Source organism: Apaloderma vittatum, unplaced genomic scaffold, assembly GCF_000703405.1.
Source record: "Apaloderma vittatum isolate BGI_N311 unplaced genomic scaffold, ASM70340v1 scaffold43203, whole genome shotgun sequence".
Lineage (NCBI taxonomy): Eukaryota > Metazoa > Chordata > Aves > Trogoniformes > Trogonidae > Apaloderma > Apaloderma vittatum.
In genome coordinates this window covers 29898-56249 of record NW_009707211.1, presented here as the reverse complement: position 1 = coordinate 56249, position 26352 = coordinate 29898, and the positions used below count along the sequence as shown (strand labels likewise).

Here is a 26352-nt window from a genome sequence, read left to right as displayed (position 1 = left end):
CCTTGTGTTGGGTAAAACAGTTATTGTGCTGCAGCCAAAAACGTACAAAAGATAACCAGAGGATCTTCCTAAACTGTAGTAACAAAGAGAGAGATCATGCTCACCAAAAACCTTATTTTGATGATTTTGTCTCTAAGATGTCCCATGTCAGCGTAACAATTTTTAATCTGTCACAAAATCCAGCACTGAAGCATTGCAGAACACAAGTTTTTGCTGCAGAACCTATTTTCTTCCAACTCGGTTTGCACTTACCTGTGACATGTCAAAATGTTTTTACAAACCTTAACAGTGAAGATTTGCAGCGCTGCTTTGTGGTGCCTCTCTTCACTCATGTGAAGGACTTTGTGCTTCATTATGATTCTTACCAATACTGTTATCTTCAAGGAAATATTGTCTGATCCATGTCTGCCTCAGGGAGTGTGCAAGACTATTTCTGTGAAAAAAAATTTATAACACTGTCACATGGTCATCTCGTAACTCTTCCGTGTTCCCGTGTTATAGATGGATGTATTTATGTGTTTAATTTTATTACGTTTTTCGTAGCCCTAGCAGGGTACAGTTGACTCTGCAGTTGAGATGTTACTTAAAACTCTTACTGGATTTAACCTTCTCTTTTAAACTACTTACTCAACGTGGAGGCCTCCAGATCTGTGAATGACTTATGAATGCAAGAGAACTTCATCTGGAAAAATAGCTCTTGCTGTGATGTTTTTTGGCAGTTTGGAAAAAAAACTGGAAACCTGGGTTTATTCATTAAACTTTAAGCTAATGCAAAGCTTTTTTGGTTTTGCTCAGAAGGTAGTAAATCATTTTATGTTGCTAAGAGAAATGTTATTTCTTTTCATTACTGGGAGTAATTATTTAGAGGATATATTCTGCAGGTTCTCCAAAGACAACTTTGCTCAACAGGAATGATGCATCTGAATAGGCCTAGATTCCAACAACAGTGCAGTGAGACATATTCTCATAATTGAGAACTAGATGGTGAAATTCCTTCCCAAAACCTGTTACCTGAACCCTGTTGTGATGATGATCAGGTCATGGCATAAAAATAAGTTCTTCGTAGTCGTTTGAAAATTCAAGTTCTGAAAATAAAAACATCAAGAATCCATCCTATCCAGACATAGTGGTGATGCACAGAATTAATGCTTTGTCTTTGTCGTGCCACCTTCACCCTCTCCTATTTTTTCCTTATTTATGCTAAAACTTTGTACAAGTTTTTTATAGGTCTGTATCAAACAGAACAAACTCCAATTTGGGAAAAAGAAAGGATAATTAAAAGATGGTTGTGAAACTTTGTTTATGGTTGCTACAGCTACATCAGTTGTAATAGTTTTCATTTGATGTAGCATATTTTGCTAGAATAATAAATAATAAACAATATTCTGCTTGTGAATATTAACATATTTTAACTTTTACAGGTACAAATACTGTGTCAAGCACCATTAAAAATGGAGGACCTTTTCCACGAGCTTGTCCAAAGTGCAATATTCATTTCAATCTTATGGATCCTCTAAAAAATCATATGAAGGTAAAATATTTTGGGGCTCGTACACATTATAACAAACATGTGGGCCTCTCTTCAGTTCCGAGAGAGTGCCATGTTTTGATATGAAGATAATCTGTGATTAACGGAGAGCTCACATAGTCAGTGTCTTGCAGTCATGGAGAGGAAGAGTGGAATGGGGGAGTTCTAAGTCTTGCCACTTTTTGCCTTATTTTTCCAATGAATTGAGGCATATTCACTGTTTGTGTTTTTTCTCTGCCACGCCTGTGGTTTTTTGAACCATTGGCTAGATTCAGGTGAATTTGATGAATGTAAGTGCCTATGATAATAGGCATCCAGTAGGGCTGTAGAAAGTAGCCCTGCATGTTAAGAATCATTATGCAGCAGGAGATGGATCTGTCCTGAAACGTTCTGGTTTTGTTCCCTGTCGGAAACTTCAAAATATCTTCTGTTTGAAGTACTGCATACTTCTTAAGCATTAAGTTTCATAGTATAGCTATTGGGTTAAGCATTTGTTATGTACACTTTGGCATAAAGAAGCTTGAACAGTGTATGTGATGTGACTTAGAATTTCTGAGGTTTTCAATATTGCTGTGAAGAACTTTTGCAGTTTTCAATGTAAGTCCCTCCAAAATAAATAAAAAATTTCCATTCTCAGTAAACTTAGGCTTTTCAATACAATACTTACATAAAAGCTGCTTTTCTCTTTATTAAATTTAAATGTAGCCGACATTTTCCTAATGAGTGAGGCAATGCTGGTATGCTGATTTCCAACTTGAATATATCTTACATGAACCCATAAGAATAATTTCTGTTCAGTTTTTATAATTAGTGTTTTATTATCTAAACATTTTCTAAAGATCAGCTGCTGTGCAGAATCCAGATGTGAATGTGAATGATGTTTGTGTGTCAGAGAATTGAGCTTTGCATTAGATACTGAGTGGCTTCAATTTTTTTAATGCTGTTGTCATTGATGCAGCCTGGTAAGAGACTGACACCTTTGCCTCTATGTCTTCTCCTCCCCCTTTCCAACTAGTATTGTTGTCCAGATATGGTGAATAACTTTTTCCTGGAAATGGCCAAAACAGAATGTTCGAGCTCACCAAACAAGATTGCTGAATCTGAGAAAGGAAAATTGATTATGTTAGTTAACGACTTTTATTATGGGAAACATGAAGGTGACACCCAGCAGGTACAGCAGGAGCAGAAGACTCATACAACATTTAAGTGCTTCAGTTGTCTGAAAGTTCTTAAAAATAACATAAGGTATTTGAATTCACTTCCTTAATTGTTAATCACTTACAGCCCATAGCACTTCATCTAATGCATTGAAAACTTGTCCCTGTGGAATAGAAAACTCTTTTCTTATTGAAAAATGGTAGTATTGGGTGACTAAACAGAAATTGAATTAATTTTTGCTATGCACTTATGACTGTAACTTAAACTTTTAACATAGTACTAATTTTAATATTTAAATGCCCAGCATAAACAGCAGAGTTTTAATGAGAGCAGTTGTAGGACTTTGGGGTTAGAAGGGGCAACACAAAGTATTTTACAATTTGCCAGCTGGATTGATGGTGAGACCGGCAGATGCAAGTGTTAATTCCCTCAAGGGATGCCCAATGACTAATAGTTGGTGGTTTGCTTATGTAACATCTGTTATTTTGATGGAATAATTTTACTTCCAAATGCTGCAAAAAAACTTCAGTAAGCTGTTTTAATAGGTAGATGAGTTCATGTCATTGTTCCTCTGGAAGCTAAGGTCGTTGAACTTTTTTTACATGCATTCTTCAAGGGAAGCTGAAGTAGCAGAATGTAAAACTGAAAAATGGACCGTTCCTTCAAAGGGCACAGTCTGCAAGTTAATGGTTTATGCTAACATTAGACCCATATTATTGAACAGAACAAAAGTTTCATGTCATAGCAAACGTAACATTTGCTATTAATCATTAAGTATGTAGTCATTAAGTGTAAATCTTAAGTAAAAGTTCAAGTAATTTGTCTTAAGCAGGATGAAAACGTAGGTTGTTAGACTTCAGAAGAGTTTTATGATTTTGTAGTTTCTGTTAATTATGGCATTTCTTCCCTTGCAATTTATCTTTCTAAGAGCAATAAGAAATGTTTGATATAGGCTAAGAGAGTTTTTCTTTTGTTTTCATATGCATAATACGTTGCAAATAAGCCTTCTGTGCAGTATAATGACAAGTAGTCCACAGAAGGAATACTTTAAGATACTTGGTTCATTGTAAAAAATATTTTTCAGGCTCTATCTTCTACTCAACATTGTATTGTACACTATTGGTGCTATGGTACCTCTATGTTCCACAGCAATTCAAATGAAGCTAGCACTGTATTTAGAATGAATTTAGAATTTCTCTAGAGTCTACTTTCAGCCAATTTTTGCTGTAATGTTTTGTATATCCCATAGTTCTATAACTAGTTCTATAACATAGTTCTATAACTATAGCTATATCCCAGAGTTCTATAACTTCAGAATTTTTATTCCAAGGTATATTTTACACCTTTAACCATTTATAGTGGGCAAAATAAATACATGGTACCTCTCTACTTCTTGAGGTAGTTTGCTGGACCCTAATTCTGAAAACTACAGAATAATTTGTCAGGGTAATCCCCTGCTTCTTTTAAAAGATCTGTGGTTGAACACATTACTGAAACACTGTTCTGTTGAGGTAATATACAGTACTACTGTCAAATCCAGATATCTAAGCAGAAGAAAGGAAATCTTCAGTTAGCTGCCCTTTTTTTTTCTTTTTGCCTTTTTTTTCCCTTTTTTCTGTTTCTTTTTTTTTTTTTTGAAAGCAACTCCATGATGTTAGAAGCTTGAGCTCAAGAGACTATTCTCCTTGCTCATTTGTTTTTTTCCAATTCTAAGGTCACCACTTTGAGAAATACATTCCTTTTGTGAGTGTGACCTACTTCTGATATTTCCTGTGGCTGTACTGAAATGAAGCACATTCAAAATAGGATGATTTTTAAAGTTTAACAGTAGTGAATTGTGCAACTTAACCTGTCTTTGTGCCACTTCACCAGTAACTGTGGCCTCCCAGTGTTGTCACAGTTGTCTAGACTTCACAGTCGGAATAGGTTCTGACTACAGAAAGGTGGACATGTTAAATAGGTTAAGGTGGTAACTTGTAGTAACATACTACCAAGTTTCTCATACTCTTTTTATTGTCACCTGCACAGTGCTGTTTGATAACTGTCCTTTGTAATTCAGCTTCAGTCCTAAATGCTTTGTGCAAAGAAAGCTCCTGAAACCCAGTCAGTTTTGAGTGAAGGTGGTTTCAGATAAAGCTACAAAGTCCTAATTGCAGATATGTTCTTGCTCCTTAATTCATTTATTTTTTTAGTGGACCTGAAGTTACACTAGTTTCAGAGTGTGGCTTTGACAAAGTGATGGTGAAGTGTAAAGAGCTGACGTATTTGTCGTGGTTGCCTTTGCTAATTTTCCTTTATTTCAGGCAAGAATTTTGTCTAAGCAAACATGAAACAAAATAGATCACTTAGCCTTAGAATATGTTTCAGATATATTTCATGCTTCCTATAATACTCAAGATTTCTGTTTAAGCTTTGAAAGATGATTTCTGGCATAGTCCGTTTGCTTTAACTTTCTTGCCTTTTTATTATTTCTTGTAAGAAACAGTTGTTCTTTAGATTATTTTTTAAAAATTAAGTCCTTATAGAGTAAAGTTTGTAAAGAATCTGCTACATTTTGCATGTAATATGTATAGGGAAAGTTAAAATGTGGGGTTTTGCACCTGTTCACTATCATTTCAAGATTTATGAACCACATGAAACATCACTTGGAGCTGGAGAAGCAGAGCAGTGAAAGCTGGGAAAGCCACACCACCTGCCAGCACTGTTACCGTCAGTTTCCTACCCCGTTCCAGCTGCAGTGCCACATTGAAAGTACACACACGCCTTACGAGTCATCTAGTAAGTTGGATTGTGTAACAGCAAATCTTTTTGAGACCTAAAATTTTTAAATGTTTTCTGACTTTTACTTTGCTGGTTTGTAACTTCACAATAAACCTATTGTACTTAAAGAGCAGTAATCCTGAGATACAATGTAGGAGCTGAGCTCTCATTCAGTTTATGTTATATTTGATTGGAAAATTTTTGTACAAGTATTTTATGTGGTGGGGTTTTTTTAACTGAAAGCTGGACTGCAAGAATTCATGTTAAGGGCCTTGCACTCCTGGCTTCCTGAAATTGTATATAGAATTTTCTGTGAAGAATAGAATACTCATTAGATTGCTTTACCTTTATAGATACATGCAGGTCACATTATGTATATGTATTATAATTTATCTGCTTATGACCCCAAATGATTTTTTTTTTCCGCTTTTTCTAGCAATTTGTAAAATTTGTGAGTTATCCTTTGAAACAGAGCAAGTTCTTTTGCAACATATGAAGGACAATCACAAGCCAGGTGAAATGCCGTATGTTTGCCAGGTATCTCAGAGTGACTGTTTTGCATTTAGATTATACTCCCTCCCAATCTTTACTGTCAAAAAATTTTTAACAGAAAAGGAAACCTTTTTTGTTTTAGGTATGCAACTACAGATCCTCAGCATTTTCAGATGTAGAAATGCATTTTAGAACAGTTCATGAAAATACAAAACATTTGCTGTGCCCATTTTGCCTCAAAGTAATTAAAATTGGAGCACCGTATATGCATCATTACATGAGGCATCAGGTAAGCACATCTTTTAAATTCTTAATGCCAGAAAAATACTAAATGTATGTAATCATAACAGATCTGTATGGTTGTTACTGGACAAGAATACTTAATAAAATGAGGTAGAAAAATTACGACTTTCTTTTTGAAAATTCTTTAAGGGCATTGTTAGACGTTGTCATGCTTTTATGTGACAGCAACTCCCTCTTAAAAAAAAAAAATCTCTGAATATCCTTTAATGAATATCTCTACTATTTGGGTTCTTCATAAAGTGATGTGTTCTGCTTTTCTTGACGTTAGTAGCAAACTTTTTACGAGTTCATAAATCTTTTTCTCTAATTGAAGTACTGTGTTTTCTTGTAACTGGTAATCTGGTACCTTTTCCTCTCGTAATCCAGTTTCTCTTCCTCTTAGCAATGACGCTGCCTTGCATTTTCAAGTATTTAAATATTCTCCCTTTAATTCCTACATGTTATCTTGGCTTTGTACAATATTAGGAACTTCTCTGGCCAATGTTTTAGAAACTGGATGATGTTTGCTTGAAACAAGCTAAGATTGGAGTTTATTTTTTATCATGACATTCATGCTTACTATAGACTGTCTTCTGATTTTAAAAGAAAAAAGGAATATACCGTTGCACTAAGTGCAGACTGCAGTTTTTGACGTGCAAAGAAAAAATGGATCACAAGACTCAGCATCATCGAACATTTAGGAAACCCAAACAGTTAGAAGGATTGCCTCCTGGAACAAAGGTAAATGTTCATACAGGAAATTTAGAGGGCACAAAAAAAAATTATTGGTAGAGAAAGAAGTGCCTCTGCTTTCTTTTCCAAAGAAAAGTTATCTGTTTGTTTGTTTTGTCACCTCTAGTATCAAAACTCTAAAAATATTCTTGTTGCAGTAATTGTCAGGCAGAGTTTATGATTTCTTCCTGGTGATCTTTCTGGTGTTGCTTTCTGTCTCGTTCTTCCATACGTTTATATGCCTGTAGTCCAGTCAATGCTGCTCCTTTCTTGAGCTGTTTGTTCATTTGCCCTGTCCCATTTATCCTTTCTTGTGCTAGGAGAAAAGGAAATAGTCTGGATGTTGGTCTGAGGAGTCTACATCACATCTTCTGAAAGATTTCAACCTGTGGAAAGTGGTGGCAAAAAAATCATAGAGAGTGCAAGACCTACTTCTCCATAGATGATACGTGCTTAAAACTGAATTTACAAGGTCTATTTTAGCTCTGGCATTTAAAGGGGGAAAAACTCTCAACAATTTCTACAAAGTGTTTTGTGAAGAAAACTTGGATCCTCTCAGAGTGCTTAAGGCTGTCTTTAAACCAATCTTGCATTTCTCAAGAAGGAACCACTTAGACTAAGATTTTCCTGTGGATTTCAGAACTTTTTTTTCCTGCAGTTTTTTAAATGAAGTGTGAAGATTCATGTCCTTTCAGTTGAAAGGAAAAAGAAAATAAATATTTTGATCAGCTCTTCACAGCTGATATGCTGTAGAATCAGAAAGGGAAAATGACTGAAGTTAATGTTGATTGTGTTACTTGGCAAAGCATAAAGTACTATGATAGTCTCTCCTGTGTCAATACCTCTATTTTCTAAAGATTTCAGAGTCTTTATGATCTAATGAAAGCTTAGTTAAAATTTTGGTGTTAGTAGACCTTGACAGGATAATGAGACTGAAGAGTTTGGAACTAGGTTTAGAAGATGACATGCTTCTAAACTATGACTATGATCAAGAAGTATAATTAGGTGTCATGCTGTGAGTGAAAACGGGAGAACAAAGTTAAGGGCAAGACAAGGGAGTGTGATAATGCCAGATCAGAGGTCAGAATCCATAATTAGTCCTTGGTGGCCTAGGATGAGGAACAAAAAATATCTGAAAGAAGCAGATTGGCTAATCATCGTGAGGCAGCAAGACACAGGGCTTTTGTTAAATCCAGGCACTGGTGGGATTGTTTGATATTGTTCCTTAGTAAGGCTGATTGTCCTGACCCTTCTGTTTTGTTTCCACCGCTACACTTTTTGTTTAAAAAAAGCAGGGTGTGGCCAGTTGTGTTTCTGGAAAGAGAGCAGTCTGTTTTGTTATGGGTAACTATTTCCACCAAAACAAGAACTTTTTAAAGCATCCAAGAGACTATTGACGTTAGGTTTACTGTAGTCAACAGTAGGTTGTATTTTTAAAAATAGTTGTTACTGTGTTTCTTATGCTATGATTTTTGTTCTAAAGCAGGTTAAACTTTGAGACAAATGGAAATGGGAACTTAGAAAGTTTAATTTTTTAAAAAATTTCGTATTTGTAGGTGACTATTCGAGCATCTGTTGGATCTCTTCAGTCAGGATCAGCTACATCTTCTGTTAGTACCAGCAGTTCCACGTTTCAGTTATCACCTAAAGCTAAAAATACAACCTCTAGAAATCATAACAAATCTAATACAAATAAGTCAAGAGCAAGATCAAAACCAGCTACATCGAGGAAGCAAAATGCCTGGACTAACAGCAAAAAAAAAAAAGAAATTACAAATACAGCATTGCATAACCTAAGGTAAAATGTTAGCATTAAAACTAACTAGATTAGAAATGATCAGTTATTTACATTCAGATAATTTCTAATACTGTAATACAGAAGGCCTGACACTTAAATTTTACAGTAAAAGCAGGCTCATAAACTTCCCTCATATGAGTCATGTGATTCTAATTCTGGATCTTCATTCACCAGTTTGGTTGGTGGTAGACCATTTTATGATGGGTGAAGAGATATTCTGGAAACTTTTCTATTAGAAACTTTTTTCTCTGCACAGTTGCAGACTTGAAATGCTGACTCATTTGGGAAATTTATGTTTAAAAGTGACCTGTGATGGGGAATACGTCTGCTCAGGTGGTCTTGGCAAGTTTTCTTATGGAGAGAAAAGTGTTTTCCTCCTCCAGTTTTTTTTAAGTGTTTTATCTGAACATGTTATTTAAAAAATTTAAGTCTTGTCTGTCCTAGAAGATAGCTTGATTTGAGGAGCTACCAAAAATAAAATAAATGAAAATAGTAAAAGCAAGCTATTGGGAGAATGCTGTCCTTATACTTTCAATTTACTTGGTTTTTTTCTAACCTTATTAATAATTTAATGGTGTTTTATGGACTAGAATATAATTTAATTGGGCAAGATGAGTTAGCAATTTTGTGTGACGCAGACTGTAGATGTCTCCCTTCCAATAGGATGTTAACCCAGCGTGTAGCTCTCCAAAACATTCAGAAATGGCCAGTAAAATTGAGGAGGAGCAGTATTACATTCTTGCTTTGTAGACGCTTCAGAGCTTGTGGGGAGTATCAGGGGTGACCAGAAAACCAAAAGCTTTTTCTGTGCAATGTGATGGACTAAGCATTTTCTTGAAATCCTTCTAAAGTATGTAGAGACAATAGCAGCAACTGAAGTTGGAGCTTCTCTGCTGCAGTATCTTCTTTCCAGGAGTGGCCAATAACAGATGCTTACATTAACTTTCACTTTTTTATTAAGGTCATAATGACAGTATAATTAAAGAAAAAAAATTTCTTTGTGTGTGCCAACATGCCTATAATGAGTATTTAACTGTTTTCAAGTTCCTTATTTTTTCCCTAATGTAGACAACCTTGCTACTGACTTAAAGCAAAAAGTTTGAAGTAGCTATCTCATCTTAAAGTGTTGATATTAACCATTAACTTTTCCGTATTCCTGTTAGGTATCGTTTGGGAGCTCACAAATGCATTGAGTGTTACTCAGAAATAAAGGATTTTGCAAGCCATTTTCCTGCTTATGTCCACTGTAGCTTGTGCAGATACAATACTAGTTGTAGCAAAGCATATGTGAATCACATGATGAGGTAAGAGCTCTTCAAAGTTTTTATTGGGTTGTCTAATACTTCCTAAATTCATGTAAAGTGGATGAAGTGTTTCTATTGGTTGAAATTTGAACTAGGTCAGGACTGGCAAGGAAATGGGTATGGTTGGATTTTTACTTTATAATGAGGGCTTCCTGTTTTTGTATTGCCTTAAAATCCAGTGGTTCAGCCAGTGTTCTGTCTTTTTTTCAGAGTTACTATGGGATTTTTGATAAGTGCTTCAGCCAGACTTAAATAACGACCAATTGTTGTATGTTCTCCAGGTTCCAAATTGAATACCTCATCTGTGCTTAGTGCATACAGCCACAGCTATTGCTAATGAAAGCTGTGCTCAGAGTAACATGTAAAGGACATCTCAAAGAGCACACTCTAGATGCTTTTTCTTAAACTACTTCTGGTCATACGTAAAAATAACGTCTCATTTTCCATCTCGCTCATTGTGAGACAGTGTGGGTTATTAGTGATGACAGCTGTAAAAAAGCCTGTTAAGAAAACAAATGCGTTAAATTTCAGAACAGCAGAATTATCCTATGCAACAATTAGATACAGATTATGTAGCAGTGGTGGTTAAACAAATTTTTGAAAATGTACTTGTTAATCCCCTGCCCTGAACATGCCAAACGTTTTGCAGAAAAATAAAGAATGCAGTTGTCTTTTTAAGTACAGGTATGTACAAAATGCTTTGACGTTCTTGAATGCTAGAATTCTTGAATTTGTGACCCAAGTCTTGTAAAGACTTCGTATATATTTGTATGTCGACCTATTTGTATTAGTTTCTATGCTTATGCAAGTCCTAGGCTGAAATAGATCATATCCATAAAAACATGTAAACTATTGATTTCATGCTTAAACAAATATAAAAGCTCTTTTACTTATTCCTGATTGTGCAAGAAAAAGCTTACTCTAGAAGGGGAGAGGGGAATCTAAGGTAAATTGTTCCTACTGTTGCCCATGTCCTGGGTGTTGTCAAATTCAACCATGGAGTAAAATAGCCAGTCTTTTGTCCTTTGTCTCCTTGATGCACTAATGCTCCCACACTTTGACCCCTATCATCACCGGTTTTGGTGAGTATAAGGAACAAGGGACGGTGTGGAGGAAGGCTGTCAGAGGGAGGTGTTTCTGCAGTTAGCAGCCCCTGTGCTCAGCCACTGTTTGTTTCATCTGGGACTAGTGTTAGCACATACTTAACCTGTATATGAGAACTTACAGGTTGTCTGGAAATGTATCTCACTTAAAACAGTCTCTTTAACATGTGCAAGTTCAGCCAAGCTGCCCTTCTTTTGTGGAGCACTGTGTAGCTACAGCCATGGTGCTTCAAGAGCTGAACTGCTCATGGAAGCAATGTAACATGTTCTTGTAGGACTGTGCCAAGGAAGTTAAGCCTTCCCCCTTCCAAACTATTTACAAGAGAGCCAGTGTTTTAAACTAGAGCTGAGATTCACAAGCCTGTAAGCTTTCAGCAATGTAGCGGTTTTTAGAATAATGCAGTCCGGTAATTCAGCCTTTTGTTTTCATGCCTTGTCATAAGCAAAATGCAGTACCATGTACAGTGGAGGGAATGTATGGAGTAATGTACTCAAGAAAACCAGTGTAGGTGGTAATGTTTTCTTATATTTAGTTTTCACAGTGCCCGTCCAAGTAAAAGATTTTGGATCTATAAGAAGCATTCAGAAGAGCTACGGTAATTCACCTTTTTTCCAGTTGTAGATCATTATGGTTTTGCTTTCTAATAGTCAACTGATTAGTTAAAGCCTCCCCAATTTAGAAGGCATGGGGAAATAAAAGTATTGGCTCCTCTACTAGTGGTGTTCTGTTCAGTGGAAATATTTATTTGTCCACATCTATCAACTTCATCCGTAACTCTGAGCAGTTTTTCAAATATTTCCATTTTTTTTTCCAATTATTCATAGTGTGCAGAGTGGGGAGGGTGTGAGGGAAGCAAAAAATGACCTCCACTACAACTGAGAAACTCACACTGTACAGGTATATTTCTGTCTGAAGTGGTGTTCTTTGTACTGCACTTGGCATGGAGATGCTCTGGTCATTATAGTCTGTCCAGTTGCTTTAAGTTAAGAAAACAATTTTCATGGCCATGTTGTATTTATACTGACTTTCTTTTCTCTAGGGGTGTGACTGTAGTGTGTCTTAACTGTGATTTCCTGACTGATGTTTCTGGCTTAGATAGCATGGCCACGCATCTCAGTGAAAGCCACACTCATACTTGTCAAGTTATTATAGAAAAAGGTGAGTGTATATACATTGTCTTTTTTATATAGTATGCATGTGTAAATACTTACATGTGGATGTCTCTGTGTTACTGCAGTCCTTTTTTCAGTTGCATTATTATTATTTCTGTGTACTTGGATTTGAAGTGAGTATATCTGTATTTCCACATTTAAAAATATTTTTACTTAAATCCTTTATTTTTATTTTCAGTTTCTGTAGATATCCCCACTGCTGAACAAGTATCTGAGTAAGTTTTGTTTTACTGCTCAATGTTTATTTCTATTAATTTAGTGACAGTTGGCCAAAGTTTGCACTTTGAACTTGGGTTTCTTTTTAATTTCGTAGAATTTCAAATGTATAGATCAACATGGGACCTTACTTTATTAGTGCTTTTTGATCTTATCATGTCTACAGTTGGAAGAGTGAGGAGAGAAAACTATTTACCTACTGCAGCCAAAATAAAAAACAGGATTTTCTTCAGTTTGGCCAGAGACATAAATAATTCTTGCAATATTAGAACTTCTTAATCTTGACTTTTAAGTCTAGATTTAGTGAGATTATTACTTCAACTTCCTTTTAAGACTAGCTTTATTAAATGTGTGGCTTATGTTCTAAAAAAGTGACCTTTATTGAAGTAGGACAAATTCAGTAGGACAAATATTTAGAAATTGTTCTCAGAATTGTTATTTTTATGACAAAGTTACACTGTTCTGCATTTGCTTTTTAATTCTGGCTTTCAAAGAAAAATTTATAGAACTTTGGCTTTCAGTTTCTTTAAGGATTTGAAAAGGAACCTGCAGTATTGTAAAGACTGTGTTGCAGGGTTTGCTTGGGGTTTTTTAACCTTAGAAGAGTCAGACTTGCCAAGCCATCCCTGATTATCCTGGAACCTGAGGCTTTGCAATGTAGCCTACTTACGCCTTAATTGAATGTTCAGAGATGTTTCACTTCAGTTCTCTCTCAACATTGGAATTCTTTCTAAACCATTTCAGAACACAGGAAAAAGTCAGTTAGATTGCCAAGAAAGATACTTTAAAAGATGAAAAACTTAATACAAGGTGTCATTGAATCCATCTAGCTGGTAACAGGATTCTGAAAGGGACTAGCTATTCTCCTGCATGTTGAGAACTCTTCCAGCAGAGTGAGAATTTCTTAGGCCTCTAGGCATAAATCAACCTTCACTGAGTATTAGAAATATCTCCAGGAGGTTATTTCATAACTTAAGTATTTTCCTTCTTAGTTTCCATGAAGCAGCCAGGGAGAGGGGACACTGGAACACTGTGTCTTCTGACACAAACATGGAAATATTCATCTTTGACTATAAGTAATAGTAGAGCAAAATATATGCTATAAACTTCAAACCTCGACTAGTGACTGTTTAGTATGTGATACAGTTGAATAAAACTGGTGGTCTGACGGGATGACCAATAGTCATTATTAAAAAAAAAATTGAAGATGTCATGGCAGGAGTGAACAGGGGAAGGAAAGCATTCCAAGAAGGAGGTTTTTGAAAAATAAATTTCTGCTTTTAGAGCACAGAATTTTGAAATTGGACAAAACACTGGGAAGAGTCATCTAGCAGGGTGAGCTGTATTCCTTCTGTTCATTAGTCCAGGGTGGCTTCTGTCCTTTTAAGAGTTTAAATTTCAGTGAAACTCAAACAATGGAAAAAATTAAGAGTTGAACTGTAATGTCTGTGATAACCATAGCTTTTCTGCTCAGAGATTGCATTAGATATTGGGAATGAATACTTGCTGAACTATATGTAAGGAAGGATTATAGAAATAATGAACGATTGTGAAAGAGGTACAGTAGTTGTGGCAGGCTGGTGTCAGTACCACTTAAGGATCTTGCTGTCTTGAATATATTACAGAGATGTCATATGAAATATTTAAGAATGCTGGATATACAAAGTATGTATTACTTAGGAACAGATGGGTGAGCACCGAAAAGATCTGAAGTCAAGAATATGTGCAAGTTTGTTTCTGAAAACTGTTACATTAGGACAGGTGCAGGTAGCCATTACTTTAGAGAGCTCTCATATATAATTTGTGATGGTGCTTTTTGAATCTGTCACGCTCAGACTTCATTAATTTCATTAAATCTTGTCCTGTTGTGTATACTCGTTCTCTGATAGTTTGGACAATAATGTATCGTTGCTAAGCCTAAGAGCATGAGTATACTGATGTAGCAGATTTTTAAAAATTCATTGTTTGCGGTACAGAGTACACACAAGAATGTTCATCTTCTTGTGGGATGGTTCTTCATAGTACTCTGGTTGGCTTTGGAAGAAGAGGAACTTGCAGTCAAGATTCATAACTCTTGCTGTGTAGGTTCTCAGTGACCTATGAATGTTTCTTCCCATTCTTTGGCCTGTGATTCAGTGAGGTGCGACTTGTTTGTGGGGCTCTTCAGAATCACTTCATGGTCAGAACAAATGACTCACAATTAGTCTTTTGGATCTTCTCTTGCATCTCTCAGATGGTATCGTTTAGTATCTTTAATTACATATCACACTGTATGTTTTGTGGAACTTGTTTTTGTGGTTAATGACCAGACATGTTCCATGAGCTCTGTGTAGTGTTGATATGAGACTGTCTTGGGATCAGAATTCTGCCATTGGTAATACAGATAACCTATAGCAGGAATTGTTTTTTGAATTGTTACTCTATGTTAAGTCACCTTGTTTATTTAGTGATCCACCTTATGCTGAGGGAGTGAGGCTTAATAACTATGCCAGTAATCTTCTAATGCTCAACTCTCTGCTTTGCGCAACAATTAACATATTTTTAAATGAACTGACAGCAGACATTTTTGTTGCAGGGGAGTTGAAAGTGAGCAGGTATCCTATACTGCCTTGGCTCACTGATACATCATTGTGGACCAGAAAATTGAACCCAGTCCAGCTTGGGATTATTTTGGTATGTAAGCAAACAAGGATCTGACCAGACCTTTTCCTTTTACTTCATGCGTGGAAGCTGTGGTATTCTCTTGCATCTTCTAGGCAGCAGGTCTGGTCTCTTCTTCAAACAATTGTCACCTGGCAAAGCCCCTTCTGTGATAATGTTCCCTGCTTTGCAGCATTGACTTAAAGCTTTTTTGGGGCTATACTCCTCCGAAGAGAGGGTTGCTAGGAGTTTCACTTATGTGATGCAGTGTTTCTTTGCTGCTCATTTGCAGTGTTTCTTTGCTGCTCGAATCTGTCATTCCAAGCTGGAGTAGTGTGTAAATGATGACATGTACGTGTTGACATCAAAGGCCATTTTGATCTGAACTTGACCCTAGCTTCTGAAGCTTAAGGACTTTGTCATTCTCTTTGGGTGCTCACTAAAGCATACAAGTCCTGATCTATTTAGTATTCAAGTAAGTTGCATTTTTGTCTGCCAATGACTTTACAGTAATTGGTGGCAAAATTGTTTTGAATGACTTCTGTTGCATGTAAGTGCATAAACTGCATCTTGGCCAAAAGAATTTATTAGCTGCTTTGCTCTGGTAGCTAAGCCTTTTTGCTCCTAAATACTGTAGGAGGAGAGCATGTGACGGAAACACTTAGTGAGCTTTGATTCTGAGGGTGGAGCAGCTTCATTCACATCTTGTTCCTTTGGTATCATCTCTCATCTTCAAGGATGCTCTACTCAAGCTGCTGAGACATCTGCTGCTTTTGATTTCACTGCCGCTGACTTCATCTTTAGTTCTAGATTTTCTATGGCAACTTTATCCATCAACAGGTTGTCTGGATATATGATGAGCTTTCCTTTTGCCATGATGAACGTCTAGTATTCCTTCGAAGTCAGCCTACCGTTTCACAGTGGATATGTCTTCGTTGAATCTCTCGTTTACTAGCTTCTAAGCAACCTAATAGATAGAGCTAATCTTACTCTGTGATCAGTCACTGTTGTAACCTACTAGTTATAAGGGATTTTTTTATGATTGCAAGCTCTTCTTGATTTGCAGCACTTTCTACATCATCAGATTCTCTGAAATGAATTTTTACTGGTATTTTTGTCCTCTTCACTTTTAGTATTCAAACAGTAGCAGTTTTGGTGATAACAAGCTTCTACAACCACGGTATTGCTAATAACGGCAGGGATCTTGTCATCCATTGTCTCTTACGCATAGTTTGTGATTCAGCATCTGCACGCTTACTCGGTACCCTAAAGTCTCATTGTTCTCTTTGCTATTTTTTTTTCTTCTGCCAAGCTATGTTTCATCTTCCAGCATCAGTTACCTACTACGAGTTTTTCTTGCAGGACTTATTTCTGTTTTGACACAGCAGCATTCAAAAAGCACAGTGGGTTTCTGTTTTCATTGTGAATGTGCTGTTGCATTTCAGAGAAAGTTGAATCTGTGAATATTTCACTTTCATTCAGGTTTCCAGCAACAACAAAACTGGAATGTGATTGCAGACTTTAGCATTGGGAAATGTTTTCTAAGAATTTTCCAGAATTGCACTAGGTTGGCATTTTGATATGAAGTTATGTGGATTATACCACTTTTGAATGTTCATTTGAAATATTATCATTTGATTCTTTTACAACTTTGCTAAAGAAATTTTAAGTTTCAGACTTGCAGTTAAAATACTTGTAAGCTACATACAGATTTGCCAGTTTTGTGTAAAGAGTTTGTGTAGAAAAAATCAGCCTTGTGGCATTCTGTTTCCGTTTGTGTGAGGATCTCGGAAAAGTTACTCATTTGAAAAACTCCTAACACAAAACCAGTACTAAACCATGCAAGTAAACCTTTCTGACTTGATACTGAATCTTCTTGATGCTGACAACAACTCGATAGTTACATGGATGATGCAACATATTGGACCACACCTGCAAGGACAGAGCATGAATACGCGTGGTATAACCATTTTAGCTTATAATCAAAGAATTAAGATTTCATTTGTATGTACCTTAACCTGTCTCTTTTCTGTTATTTTTAGGTTGTTGAGTATCACTGCATTATGAGTTCTTATAAGAAGTGTAGTTGCAGAGCAGCCTTGCTTGTTTACCTAATTCTGTTACCTTTGTTTTCAAAGTTTTTCTGACAAGGAAGTAAATACTTGTTTCTCTTACTCTGGTAAATGTTTGCAACTGCAGCTTTGTGTGTAGTAACACTTGGCTTCTCATGACAATAATAGTAAGTTATGATGTAGCTGTCTTCATTGCTAACCTCATTTTACAGGTGAGAAACTGGAGACAGTGTCAAGTAACATGAGTACCTTCCTTTCCTAGTCAGTCATTAACAGTGTAAAACACCATGGCATAGAAGCAGCTTTTTCATCTAACTGTGCATTCACACGTGCCTTCCCAGTAAATGCTCATACAATACTCCCGCAAATGTTTGAGTTGTACTTCATGAATCATTGGCTCTACTTAGAGTTATGTCTTTCAAAGTGCGGAATTCCTGCTAAAAGCTGGACTTCTTAAAAAATTAGAAACAAACAACAAAAACCCCACAAAAAATATCCAGAAGAACCCAAAGACCTTTTTATTCTGTTTGTGGTAAAATAGATTTATGTTTGTAGTGCTGGGTATGGTTCAGCTGAGTGGCTGGAAGGTACCTTGAGCTACTTAAATAACAAAGATGTTTTCTAGAAAGGCTTGAAGCTACAGTCCTGCTAGAAAAGGTTACTTTTGGTTAGGGGTGGACAAAAAAAGGATATTTGGCAAAAGATTCCAACTGAGTTTCAGTAATGCTTACCCAAAGAAGCTGTGGGAGTAACTCTTGGGTTGTAACAAAACACAACAGATAGCTGGGAAGACACTTGCTCACGATTTGAGCTCTGTGTGTGTGTGCCAATAAATGTTGTTTGTTATGTGAAAGCAGGAGAAGCAATGAGACTGTATGAATTTCAGAAAAGAGAATACTGCCACCCATGCCTGGACTGCATATTTCAGAGTCTACGTATTTCGCTGACTCCAGATCTCTTCTATGACTTCTAGGTGACTCCTCACGTATCAAATAATGTTTCAGATCAACTTGAATTTAAACTAAATTCATTTTCTTTCTTACCTGGCTTTTATTCTGAGTTTCTGGGTTTATGGCAGATCCTTTGTACTGAGTATCTTGAGCTGAAATTTTATGCTCAGCTGCTACACTTCAGGGCCCTTTTTTTAAAGGGATTGCTAATTAAGGGGCATTTTTTCATTGTTCTTATAATTTTTATATAGAATAAAGGATCTTTGGAGAGATCTAGAGAAGTTTCCAAGTTGCTCAACATTGTGTACCAGCAGGCTGTACTTACTGGAGTTGGTCACTATCTTCTATTTTGTTTTCATAATGTTCTTTCAGAACTGCTGTAGCTCCACAGATGTAAGAAACTATGTTGCCTTTGTTGCTGTTTGAGAACTATGGGGTTTAAGACTTCTTATAAGAAGTGTTGGGAATATCACAAGGTGATAATTTTCTATGGTTTAGTATCCACTTATGAAACTTCTGCTAACTACAAATTAGAAGGAACTGATTTCTAAAACCTATTGCTAAACAGAATTATTATGTCAGAAATCCAAGGTAAACTGTATTAACAAAGATGTGGTTGTCACAAAATGTTATAAACCCGGTTCACTTCCAAAACTGCATAAACTAGCCAGTTTGAATCCTTTTCATAAGCTATGAAATGTCATCACAGAAATCTATCAGAATTTGGTCAAGTAAAATAATGTTTATAATATATTTAAATCAGTCTGCAGGTATACGATCTAGTTGATGCTCATTTATTTTGGTGGCAAAACTTAGATTTATTTAGACAAGAACAACAGTATATTTTGTCCTTCAATATCCAGTATCTAATTTATTCATGTCTAAATTGTTCTACGCTTTCAAAAGTGACCGATTTTAGACAAATTTCTATTTCCAACATACGTGTTTAAGTTCTTTAATAGAAATCATTAAAGCAATGAAGCTAAGCTCTATATTTAGTCGCACCATCTTTTACTGGTGTTGCTACTCAAGTACTTCAGACCCCCAAAATCTGTTCTCTTTTGATTTCTATATATTGTTTTTCTTACTGTTAATTAGATAACCATTGTTACAATGCTCTTAGCAATGTTGTTCTAAAACAACCCTTTTGTTGAAGATTTTTTGCCACCTTTTCTTGCAAGATGTAATAATTAAAATAGTTTTAGATGGTTGTACTACAGCCCCAGTTGTTGGTTAGCTCTGAGAACATTAGTGTTAGAAGGTGTTTATGGTATGCTGAAAGCAAGTGCTAAAATTCTTTAAAAGGTCTGGGTTTGACACTGCTTTCTTAAATTAGGAAAATACATGTGGTAGATACCGATCTAATGTTACTATACATTTTTCATAAAATTTGAGTTGGTAAAGCTGTTTCTTCTGTCAAGTATTTTGTACCTTGTAGACAACCATTAAGACTCACTGAGGTCATTAATCATTTAATTTATGATTAATAACATTATTTAAATATAACAGAGGCAACACCATACTTCAGCAGATTAAATTTGCCTTTAATGCAGCATCAACAAAGGAGATACAGGCATAAGCAGTTTTGAGGGCTTTGTTCAGGGTTTTTTTTAACAGGAAAACTTTGAAAGGTTAGATTTTATATTAGAACTGATGACTTAACAAGGTTTTGTAGGAGACATACTTCTTGCTATCTATGCAACAGCAGTTACTTATAAACACAGAAAATCAATTTTAGTGATGTTGCGATAAGCTGTTTAATGTGGTTTTAAAAGTCAATAAATTTAAGTAATTTGTAGCTCATCTAATGTATAGACTGTGCCCATGAAGGTATTTTGAGGGAAGTATCTCCTTCAAATAGTAGTTGGAGGTCAGCTGCAGTGTTTTACAGTTGCCCTAAAGTAAACTATAGCTGTGTTCTGGTTATTTGCGTTATGGTAGACAATTAAATAAAACCGACTTTGTTTTGCAGTGTTTTTGTTGGCTCATTATGTGGCTTTATGCACTTAATTTATCATTTCAGATCTTAAATAGTTCAGACATGATTTAAAAGGTCTTTATGGTGAGGAGATTATTCCTCACGTAAAATTGCAGGAAGCACTAGAATGGAAGTATTGCTAACCATCTTAAGAGTGTTACTTACTGGTTTTTTTATAAGGTAATAGAACAGAAACAGGTTATTTAGAACAAGTTTATCTTTCTCTATACCAAATAAAACATTCTAAAATTCTGATATGTTTTTCTGGAACTCTGAAGTATGTTTAAACTCAAAATAATGATCATCTTTAAAAATGGATTTCAGATTACCAAGTTGCTTTCTTACTGTAAATGTCTTTGTCCTTATCTCTATTTTAACCATTCAGTATTTTAAAACATTGAATCTTAATTCATTGTCCACTAGGTTAAGGATGGAATTCTTCATTAGAGAGAGAGAAGCTAAGTTGGAGGTAATGTCTTGTCTTTTCTCCACACAGTCTAATAATCTCTCATAACTAGTTTGAAGATACAAGAAAATTCTTGTTTAACTATACATGTACTACTGGGTCATGGTGTTCAGAAGATATGCGTAATGCGAAAATCTAGTTTTCTGTTTTACTACAGAGAGCCATGGCCCTGTTGGAGGGACACCTTTTGTACGTCTGCCACACTCAAAGAGTTCCAGTTTGCAGTCAGTCCGTTCTGGTTGATTTGAGCGTGAGGCTCCAATGAAGGGATGGCCTAGTAGCCTTATGTGTCTGCATCTTCAGGAAACCTGAAGCCCTTCTCGTTAGAAAAGATGAAGACCCAGGACAGCGTGCTGTGGTGTTAGCTCTCTGAGCTTACAGGACAGCTGAGCCAAGACCTTTCAGAGAAGTGAGCTGCTGTTCAGAGTGGTCTGGGCCACGTGGAACCTCTGATTGTTTCTGCCAAGGTGCCGTGAAATGCCTGTTGTTTTGCTGCAGCCAGGTGTTTGACTTTTTGGCTGTTTGTCAAAACATGCAGCAAGAGGTCAAAGGACAGACCCCTTGGGTGCTGAAGAACCAAAAATAAAATTTGATGAATCAGATTGTTTAAAAACATAGCATTTAAAATTTGGAGAGATAAGGGTAAGATGCCCTGTAGCACAAGAGATGCTTTTGGAAGATCGGTGTGGATGTTTCAAATCGCAGTTTTAAGTCACTTTTCTGCTCTTCTAGAAATGAGGAGAAAAAATGCCTTTGTTGGTATTATTTAGACCTAACAAGTTATTTCATTAGTTTCTCAGAAGTTTCTTATGTGGCAGACATTTTGTTAAGAGTCTTCCTTATACTTACACTGAATGTAATAGCATCTCTAGGGCTAAAATGCTGTGTAATTCTTAAAAAAATATACTAACAATTTTGTCTTTCTTGCTTTTCCTTTGCTTGTTCCCTAGCAAAACAGAAGTTTAGTTACAGATTTTTTTTTTCTGCCTCTCCAAATAAAACACTGTCCAGGCTTTATTTTGCATCCTATTCAATTAAGTATAAATGAAATTATGTATATAAAAAGGCTACAACAGTTGGTTCAAAGTTTTACTTTGTTTTTGTTGGGTTTTAGTTTTGAGTTTGTTTTTTTTTAACTTGAAAGACTTGCAAGCATCTGTACTGAGATCCATGCTTAATCTCTCCTACATAGCAGATCTATGGAATGTCAGGGTGAAACTATTTCCACAACTTTATATTGTAATCAGTTGCTCATGAATGTGAAATAAATATAATTATTACAGAAAATTTCTAAACCTAGTTTTTCTGAAGGAGAAACAAACAGCAGCTTTTGAAAGGTAAATACAATGATCAACTGCGTTTTAAAATCAGGTACCTAACACATTATGTTATTTCTCAGATAATTGACAAAAATATTTATTAAGTATTTTCATAATGTGTGTTTTCTATGATAGAAATTTTGAATGGTGGTCCTAATATACTTGCTCAACTAGGCATGTGGTCTCAAACGCTTTTCTAATATCTGTTGATATTAGCAAGTAATTAGAGCTGCAGGAGCAGATCTGTAGCAAAAGTAGCTGATTGAGAATTCTGCATTTTCATTGCCCCCTGGCTGGGAGGTGGTGTTGCAGCCCAAAGCTGTGTGCCCTGGGCGGAAGGCCTGTGCTGCACACGTGTTCCCAGCTGGGCAGAACATCTGCTTTGGACTCTTGAGGGCTCATCTCTGTTAGTATAGCCTGGATTTGATGTACTGGCCACAGTTGTATCATGTTTTAGAAAATGGTTTCATTGTTTGCATTAAGTAGAAGCCAGATTTCACATTATAACTGTTCACCGAAATCCTCTTTTCTATGCAATAACAACTATTATATTCTTGCATTTTCCAGTCTTTCTGATGTCTGAATTTTTAGCTTTCTTACCATGTATCCAGAGTTGTGTGCACATAAAGCAACCAGAGCCTGTGTCATTCCTGATACCAGAGGGAAGGCTTTTTCAGCTGCTGACTTACTAGCAGAATGGTATCTTGAAATCCTATAGGATCTTTCTTTTTACTGCATCACAACTGCTAGGTTTTGCATGTTCAACTGCAATTCTCAGCAGAGGTAAATTTATTGGAGAACTATCGAACTCAACATACTGTTGTGCTTTAGTGATCTAAAGGATCACCATTCTTTGTGGATAATGATTGTTGTGATGGTGATTGGTGTGTACTCTTTTATTAGTTTAAATGGCTCATGGGAAGGTGTGCTGATGAGAGAGAGAATTTTTATTTTCTGCCTGAGAAATGAATATGTATAAACTTTTTTTTTTTCCTCCCCACTTTCTCTCTGTCCCTTTCTGTGTTTTGCCGAAAATGAGTAAGAAAAGCTGGATTTGGATGAAACGGAGATTTTGGTTATGGGACATTGAGGGAGGTTGCAATGGATTCCTTTTATATATTAAGGGTAGATCTGTCCTTTGAAGAGTTTCTCTGTGTGAATCTTGGGGTTGTCCATACAAACTATCTGGGATTTCTAGTGTGGAAGCACTGTTCTGTGTGTGCTAATGAGGCATTAGTCATCCATTTATTTAAACCCTTTTTTGTGTATGTGTTCAAGACTTTCCACATCAAGTATAATACTGCAGTGATACCTCACCCTCAAGCTGCTTGTTGAATAGTAGCTGAAGGTCATGTATATACACTGCTTCATAAAGAGTTTACTAGATTTTTTAATGTGAAAATAATTCTACATATTTTAGTAGCATTTCAATGATTCTATAGCTTAAGTGTTTCTCTGGACTAGATCAGGTAATTAAAAACAGGTATGGCAAGATCCGTTATATCAGGTACTGCTGACGGATGATTCTTTTTGATGGCTTTTGTCTTGGAAATTAGTATTGAGTTTTCCCTCAAATGTTATGCTTTTCTCATTTTCTTCTAGAAATTTGAGAGGAGAAAGACTTGGCTAAAAAATTTGTATATTTGAGAATGTCAGTTACTGGTATAGATAGTCCAATACATGAAAAAACTCAAACCTTACTGTTTGACACAAGTAGCAAATACAGCTTGTGATTTGGTAAGGAGGCTCACCTATCTCTCTAATTACTCACCGTGAATGAAAAATCAGTGTAGCAGGATAAAAATATTCTTTTTGACTACCTTAGTGGCCAGTAAGATTTTACACTTTAAGGATATCCTGGCAGTCTACTACCTTGCTCAAAATATTTCCCTGACTTAAATTCAAATTAGGAAATAAAGTATTCTTGGGTTAGTTTAAGTGAAATTAATTAACTTGAAAAGAGATTTTTGAATGTTTGTAGTATGTAGCACCTCTTTCAGAATAATCATTTTCTGTGTAATTCTTATCATTTGCATGTAGGCAAATCACATGTTTTGTTTTCAATTCCTAAATCGGTAGAGCAATATATCTAGACTTTCAGAAAATATACCGTAAAAAGGTGGTATCAGGAAGTTGGTTGTTCTTTTTAACAATGCTGGAAATGTCTGCTGCTTAGGTTAAAAGTGATTCTAGCCATTTTTAAAACTTTTAAGAAATAAAGTACAAATGCATTTTTATTAATGAGATATTTGGCGATATCTCTCACATGTTTTATCTGCATGTCACTCTTCAAAGACTTTTAAAAATTAAAAAATTAAAAAGTTAATTTGGGAGATTTTGCTCCTATTTTCACTTTTTATACAGAATATATATCTGAAAGCAGACCAACTGTTTTTCTTCCATCTTCCCCTCCTGCTTTCTTTTGGCTGTCGCCATCATCATTTGGGGGAAATTTGAGCTACTCAGTATTCTGAAAAATATTGAATAGGTTAGAATTTATATTAAACTTTTTACCAGATTTAAATCTCTACAGCAAAAATTGAGCTCCATCGTTGAAAGGATGGAAGAAGTGTGTGTTCCTATAATAATGAAGAGAAATATTTGAAAATAGTGTTTAGGATTTGGACTGTTGGAATAAGAACATATGAGCAAATTACATATTAACAGTATGACCAGACTATTTTTTATTTTTGTGGGTACAGGTGTCATTTGAAGTATGTTGTTTAGTCTTTCTTTGGAGTATTCTGATTTTAATTTTTTTCCGTGGTCACCTTAAAGCGTTACATACATGTGGCTTTACTGAAATATTGTGAATATTGTGATTCTGTAGTAGAAAGTTTCAAACAGTCACTTCATCTACAAAGTTAATATGCTGTGGGTTAGATTGTATTATGCAGTAAGATTCTCATTTTTACATGCATGATTCAGTACTGATCTTTATAAACATACAGTTTTACTCTGCAAAGTGACTGAAAACGCTACTTCAGATTCACTTTTTCAGTTAATCCAAATTCGTAGCGCTCAAGTAAATTTTAGATTGAAGTTAAACTGCCAATTGCTAGCTTTTTTTTCTCTTGATTTACTCTCATTACTATGAGAGTAGAGGTATGAACTGGCTGCCACTTGGTTTTTGCACATCGCCAACAAAAGCTTCCAAGCAGTTGTATCTTCAGCTGTGTCAAATACACTGTGCAGGCAGAATAACTTAACATTGTGTTCAGGAAAATTTTGTGTGTTACACAAAGTTTTCTTTTCTGGAGATAAAGTGCAAATTTAAAGAGTGCTAATAGACTACTAAATACATAGCTGAGTTTGTAAATAGGTAAGAAAAAAAGTGGCTGTTAATTAAATTCAGCCCATCTTGCTCTGAATATTTGTGAGAAATACCAAATGGAAAATATACAGTACCACATTCTGAGTGTCACTTTGCAGAGTACAGCTGTGTGTTGCTTTATTTCATTTGTTATGAAAATAATAACTTGGCTTGGGTTTTTTTTCAGCAAACAAGAGCATGATTCTTCAGACGAATCAAACAAATGCAATAGAAGTCAAACTAAAAACGTTGCATCAGTTGAAAAGAATGAAGAAAACCCGTCATTGTCGAATACAGAAAATGTTCCTGATTTGGAACTCCCTGACAACAGCTCAAAGAATTCTTTGCATGAGAAGGGAGCATACTGTGATTCAGATAATCGCAAGCAATTAGTAGATGAGAAACAAAAATGTATTCGTGGGGAAAGTGAGTTGAAAACTTGCCAAAGTTCAGGTGATGTTCTCTTGAATGAGCAGACTCAAGTACGTAGCTTGGATGAAACTACACTTGCAGCAATAAATGCGAGGGACTTAAAACTAACGTTGGGTGAAGATGTTAGTTTTGAGCAGTTCTTGAGAAAAAGAGATGAACCCGAGTCCGTTAGTTCAGACATTAGTGAACAAGGCAGTATTCATTTGGAGCCTCTGACTCCATCAGAGGTGCTAGAGCATGAAGCTACTGAAATTCTTCAAAAAGGTAATGTTGCACCTTCATCAAAGAAAGCTGGACAACTCCCTGAACAAACAGATGAGGCTTCTAAAGAAAGCAGTCCCAACAGAATGGAAACAGCCAACAAGACAGATGAAAATGAAGCAAGCTGAAATTATGTTAATTTTATTGTTTGTTATGAACAATGGTAAGAACACCATGGACCATTCCTGATGAGTGTGCTCGTTGATGCTAATTGTTAAAAATAAAAAAGGGAGGAAGAGAGGAAGGAAAGAGAAGAGACACTGAAGGGAAGTGTTGCATATGAAGATAGCATGTATGTGTATGTACAACTGAATTAACTAAATTTACAAGACGTGACATGTTCAAATATATCTTCCTGTCTCTTGGATGTGATAT

General features: G+C 35.8%; 1 protein-coding gene across 1 annotated transcript in view; it reads left to right on the top strand.

The window, feature by feature from the left end:
• Positions 1–26105, top strand: part of LOC104271414 (zinc finger protein 280D-like) — a 42053-nt gene extending 15948 nt beyond the window's left edge. Inside the window, 15 exon segments of the mRNA XM_009866075.1 lie at positions 1422–1531; positions 2544–2773; positions 5307–5464; positions 5883–5983; positions 6081–6227; positions 6827–6961; positions 8509–8750; positions 9914–10054; positions 11691–11753; positions 12198–12316; positions 12509–12545; positions 20610–20655; positions 21936–21970; positions 21972–21989; positions 25472–26105. Coding sequence (XP_009864377.1) covers positions 1422–1531; positions 2544–2773; positions 5307–5464; positions 5883–5983; positions 6081–6227; positions 6827–6961; positions 8509–8750; positions 9914–10054; positions 11691–11753; positions 12198–12316; positions 12509–12545; positions 20610–20655; positions 21936–21970; positions 21972–21989; positions 25472–26105 — 2216 coding nt within the window.
• The last annotated feature ends 247 nt before the right edge of the window (positions 26106–26352 follow it).